The 4,831-nt window shown below is 54.3% G+C and overlaps 1 protein-coding gene across 1 annotated transcript in view; it reads left to right on the top strand.

Moving 5' to 3' along the window:
* The window catches only part of RTF2 (replication termination factor 2), a 28,978-nt gene that overhangs the window by 18,516 nt on the left and 5,631 nt on the right, over nucleotides 1-4,831 (top strand). Inside the window, 1 exon segment of the mRNA XM_006095413.3 lies at nucleotides 4,716-4,829. Within this exon segment, the coding sequence (XP_006095475.1) occupies nucleotides 4,716-4,829 (114 nt within the window).

Below are 4,831 nucleotides of genomic sequence, written 5' to 3' on the forward strand. Positions count from 1 at the left end.
GCGTGGGTGTGAAGGCGAGCTGTGTGAGGACACAGTGCAAGTGCCTCTCCCAGCTGGGAGCGTGGGTGTGAAGGCGAGCAGTGTGAGGACACAGTGCAAGTGCATCTCCCAGCTGGGAGTGTGGGTGTGAAGGTGAGCAGTGTGAGGACACAGTGCAAGTGCATCTCCCAGCTGGGAGCGTGGGTGTGAAGGCGAGCTGTGGGAGGACACAGTGCAAGTGCACCTCCCAGCTGGGAGCGTGGGTGTGAAGGTGAGCAGTGTGAGGACACAGTGCAAGTGCACCTCCCAGCTGGGAGCATGGATGTGAAGGCAAGCGGTGTGAGAACAGGATTCAGTGAGGAGAGAAGCAGCAGCTCCTTGGCTGTAACTGGGTAACTAATTTGTAGACGTGGGTATGAACTGGGAAGGAATGCAGACAGATGGGATGTTTTCAGAGTTGTGTTCGCGCTGTTTTGGTAATTAAAAATAAACGAACTCTTTGCTGATAATGACAGGATGGCTGTCACTGTGCACAGAGCTAGGCTGCAGGCTCGCCCAGGGGAGTGGCACCGGGCGCACAGCTCTGTCACTTCCTTTGACTGGGAGCGACCTCATTTCTGAGCCGGGTTGCTCATCTGTAAAGTGTGAACCATAGTTTCTATTGAGAGTCGCTGTGAGGATGGACTGCAGGCCCAGAGCCAGGCTCCGGAAGGGCTCGTCACACCGTCCCTATCAGTCGGGCCGACTGAATGCCGCCATCAGTTTGCACACTGAAGCTGGCGATAGCCAGAATTTCCTGAACTGTTCACGCCTCGGGAGTGGTGGTTTTAAGACTTACAGCCACTGATTTTATTCAGGTGCCACTGTAATGATTCCGAATCATTACTGACTTTCTGTGCCCCTTGTGCACGTAGGGAATCACTTTTTCTGGAGAAGCGGAGCTCCCTTTCTGAGCACTTCCTGTCCTTCAGCCCCAGTGGGTGATGACAAGGAGCGCCTGCTTCTAAAGAAAGGCCAGGTGGTTTGTTAGCTGCTAACTGTCGCCTCCTTCCTGTGGGAATCCCTCCCTGATTGGGTCATCTCTATCTTTTTACAAAGACTGGAATTACTGCAGCGCCACTGACGTGGGACCTGTCGGGAGATGGGCGGTGTGTGGGCGGCAGCAGAAATGGCCTGTCTTTGAACTGCTCTGCTGTCAGAGTTTACATTTTTTATTTGTTTGCAGCCTGTCTCTTTTAGGTCTTTTAAACATCTCAAAAACTGGGCGACCTGGGGTAGTTTGCATCTTTGATCCACAGTATTCAAACCTGAGGACCACACCCAAATGCACTATTACAGTAGGTGATGTGTGTGCGGTGGCTCCTGCCGTGTTGGGAAGCTGCCCACTGTCCCCGGAGAAAGGGTGCCTTCCCACGCGGATTTGTTCTAATCTTCCCTAGTCTTCCTGTATTCTGTGTCCACCAGGCAGGATTCAGGGCCCCGTGAAGGTCAGGCTCCCCCTACTAGACTCTTTCACACTGTGCTGTGACTTGTTCATCATCTGTCTTTTTTCTCCCCAGACTGTCTGCTCTTCCCAAGCAGCCATCTTCACCCTGGGGGTCGGGTGGGTGGGGAGAGCGGGCGTGAATAGCTCCCGAGGAGCCAAGGTGTAGCTTTTCAACTCCGTAGGTATTTTCCCAAAACTGTGTGCCTGAGAACTCTCCTGTGGTCAGCCATCTCTTCCAAACTTCACAAGAAAGGGACACTGCTCTCCCCCACCCCAAATCTTGCTTGTGCTCCCCAAGTGGAAGGTCTGGCAGATAAGAGAGCTGTCTGTCGGCCCAGCCACATAAAGGAGCTGAGAGAGAGAACCTCAGTTAGGAATCAGCTGTGGCCGCCAGCGCTCTAACACACAGCGTACTGCTGGGCTGTCCTCACCTTCCAGGCGGTCAGGGTCACCCAGAAGTGTCGCTCGGAGCTGCGGATGTCTTTGGACCACTCAGCATGTCTCTGCACAGACATCGGTCAGTGCAAACTGCACAGACTTCCTTGTGAGTACATGGGAAGGCTTCCAGAATAAATTGTCGTGTTACAGGGTGGCTCCTTGAGTCCTTTGTTTGGAGACACAGATATTTCCTTCAGGGCGGATCGGGACGACTTTGCTTGTCTTGGATTTCATGTTTGCTGGTTGGCCTGCTCCAGGAGTGATGTTTTTGTCACTCCATTGCTTCCGTTGTAGTGTGTGACTTCTTTGTTGGTTTTGATTGGAAAATCCTGTCACAAAGATTAATGACATACTTCCATTGGAATTTGGAATGGACTAGATCGTCATACAGTTACTATCTGCCTGCAGTCTTATAAAGCCAGGGTGCGCCACCCTCTCTCTCCAGTGAAATGAGATATTTCAGAACAGTTCGCCAGGGTCTGCACGGCAGCCTTATACTTTGGGGCCTTTTCACCAGTGTGAATACAGGAAACATTTTGAGGTATGTAAACAGCTCTGAGAAGCTGCACAAACATGGCCAGCTCCTCCTCGCCCTGTGCTGTCCTTCGTTAGGTTGGTGCTGTACTGTAGCTTCAGTATGGAGAGAGGTGGGAAGGCTTGGGTTTGTTGTCTTGGTTTTCTTTGAAGCTGACGGCCAATGTGAAACATCCGGGTCCCACCACAGAGTGTTAGCCCCACTTCACGGACACATTCCACCCTTGTAACCCCAGAGCCCCTGGGATTGGGTATTTTCAGTCGTTTCAGTGATGAAAGAAGATACGTCTCATGTGCAGCGCACTGTCCTGCGGGGTGAAGCGTGGGCTAAGTGTGTTTCGCTCCCTGATAGAGACAGGCACGTGGGGGTGGGGTGCTGGCCTGCCGCCCTCCCCTCAGCTCTGTTAGTGCTGTGTTCACAGTTCCGGCTCAGGTTCACGCTGACATTTAGAAATCGGTGCGCAGTAGTAGCTCTTTGGTCATTGGCTCCTGTGAGCGTTTTGGGGTAGTCGGGCCAGCCTCGGGCTGAAGCCTGGGGCTCGCCGCTGCTTCACACGGCCTCTGGCAGGGTGGGAGGTTCCCACGGAGGCCACCTGCAGGGCCTGGCGGGTTTCCCTTTTTAAATCGCGTGAGCACTACTCGGTTTGCAAACATTTCCGAGCCCTGCTTCTTGGTGGTGGTGGTGTTTGTCTCTGTCTTGTGGAGTCAGCTTTGTGGCCATAGTGAAAGTGTGTTACACGTGTGACTCTGTCACCAAATTCATTTCCAAGAAAGTTAAGTGTTATTCTCCAGGTGGGAATGGGCAGCTCATAGAAAGTACAGTCCTCTGGGTTTTGGAACTACTGTTTCTCTCCACAAAAAATTCTATTTGGAATATTTACTTATTTTAAAGGCTGCAGAGAGTGGCCGTTCTCGTGTTACAGAGCAGATAGGATCTCTGTCCACAAGACCCGCGTCTCCATCTGTGCCCCGGCTCCTCCTGTGTCCCTGAAATCACAGGTGGTTTCCAGGGTGGTGTGTGTGTGAGGGAGAGCACGTCAAGCCTTGGTGCACGGTCATTTCTTACACCCCTGGCGTGTAGGCACGTCCGTAATCCCTCAGCCCTCCACGCAGCAGCCTCTGTGGGCCACGCGCGGGAAATTAACTGGCTTCCAAGCATGGACAATGGTTTGAAGACTAGACACTCAGTCCCCTGGAGACGGGTGGGGAGGCGCTGTAGACTCTCTCAGCAGCAATCACCACTGTTGCCTTAGGGTGGGGTTCCCACCCGTTCCTTTTTACGGTGCTAGAATCTTCAGTAGCAGAAATGCTGTCCAGGGATGGTCCTCAGAATGGAATTATTTCACATTGTAACTCTTTATTCAGAGTGAAGTGCACAACTCACCACCGCCCTCATTACTCAGCCAGGAAAGGGGGGCAGCTCGGAGCGGGAAGAAAGCCCACAGGAAGCCGAGTGCCAGGGAGGGCGAGTGCGGGCTGCTGGAACCAAGGGGCACCTGCCTCTGCTGTTCTCAGGAGGCTTCCTGCACCCAGCCCAGCCCCGGGGCCTTAGCTACCCCCCGACTCTGTTCCTGCGGGTCCCTTTTGTTCCCCTCCAAGGAGGACACCCCCAGCGGAAGGCTTTGCCCCCCCCCCATCTCCCTCAGCGTGGGGTGTCCCGGGCCTCCTCCCGCAGAACAGGCTGCCCCTCCCCCGCAGGCCTCCCTGCGTGATGGCCAGAAAAGGCTCCTTTCCTCCAGGCAGTCCTGGCTGGACGCTGTATTGGGTCCCGTCATCATTCTTTTTTAAAAATATATACTTTATTGATTTTAGAGAGGAAGGGAGAGGGAGAGAGAGATAGAAACATCAATGATGAGAATCATTGATCGACTGCCTCCTGCACGCCCCACGCTGGGGATCGAGCCTGCAACCTGGGCATGTGCCCTGAGCGGAATCGAACCTGGGACCCTTCAGTCCGCAGGCTGACGCTCTATCCACTGAGCAAACCAGCTAGGGCTGTCGTTGTTCTTATACCTTCTCTGTGGCACCGACCTCAGGATTTGTGGGTCAAAGGACGGTCTCTTCAGTCGTGAGACCCGCCCTAAAGCAGGAGCTGACCCCAGAGTGATGGGTTTCGGAGACAGAGCACAGTAATAGCCAGTGGTCGGAGCTGGCTAAGCCGAAGGTGCAGGTGGGACCGTGTGAATCTCCCCACGGCCCCAGAGGCTGTGGCTGGGCTGAGGGGGCGGAGGGGCGGCTGCCCCCTGGTCATGGACTCTGTCTGTCTTGCTCTCTCCAGTGTGGGGCCGCCTTCCAGGAGGATGACGTCATCGTGCTCAATGGCACCAAGGAGGACGTGGACACACTCAGGAGCAGGATGGAGGAGAAGAGGATGAGAAAGAGGGTGGGGAAGGT

This window comes from Myotis lucifugus, unplaced genomic scaffold, assembly GCF_000147115.1.
Source record: "Myotis lucifugus unplaced genomic scaffold, Myoluc2.0 scaffold_155, whole genome shotgun sequence".
In the NCBI taxonomy this organism is placed as follows: Eukaryota; Metazoa; Chordata; class Mammalia; order Chiroptera; family Vespertilionidae; genus Myotis; species Myotis lucifugus.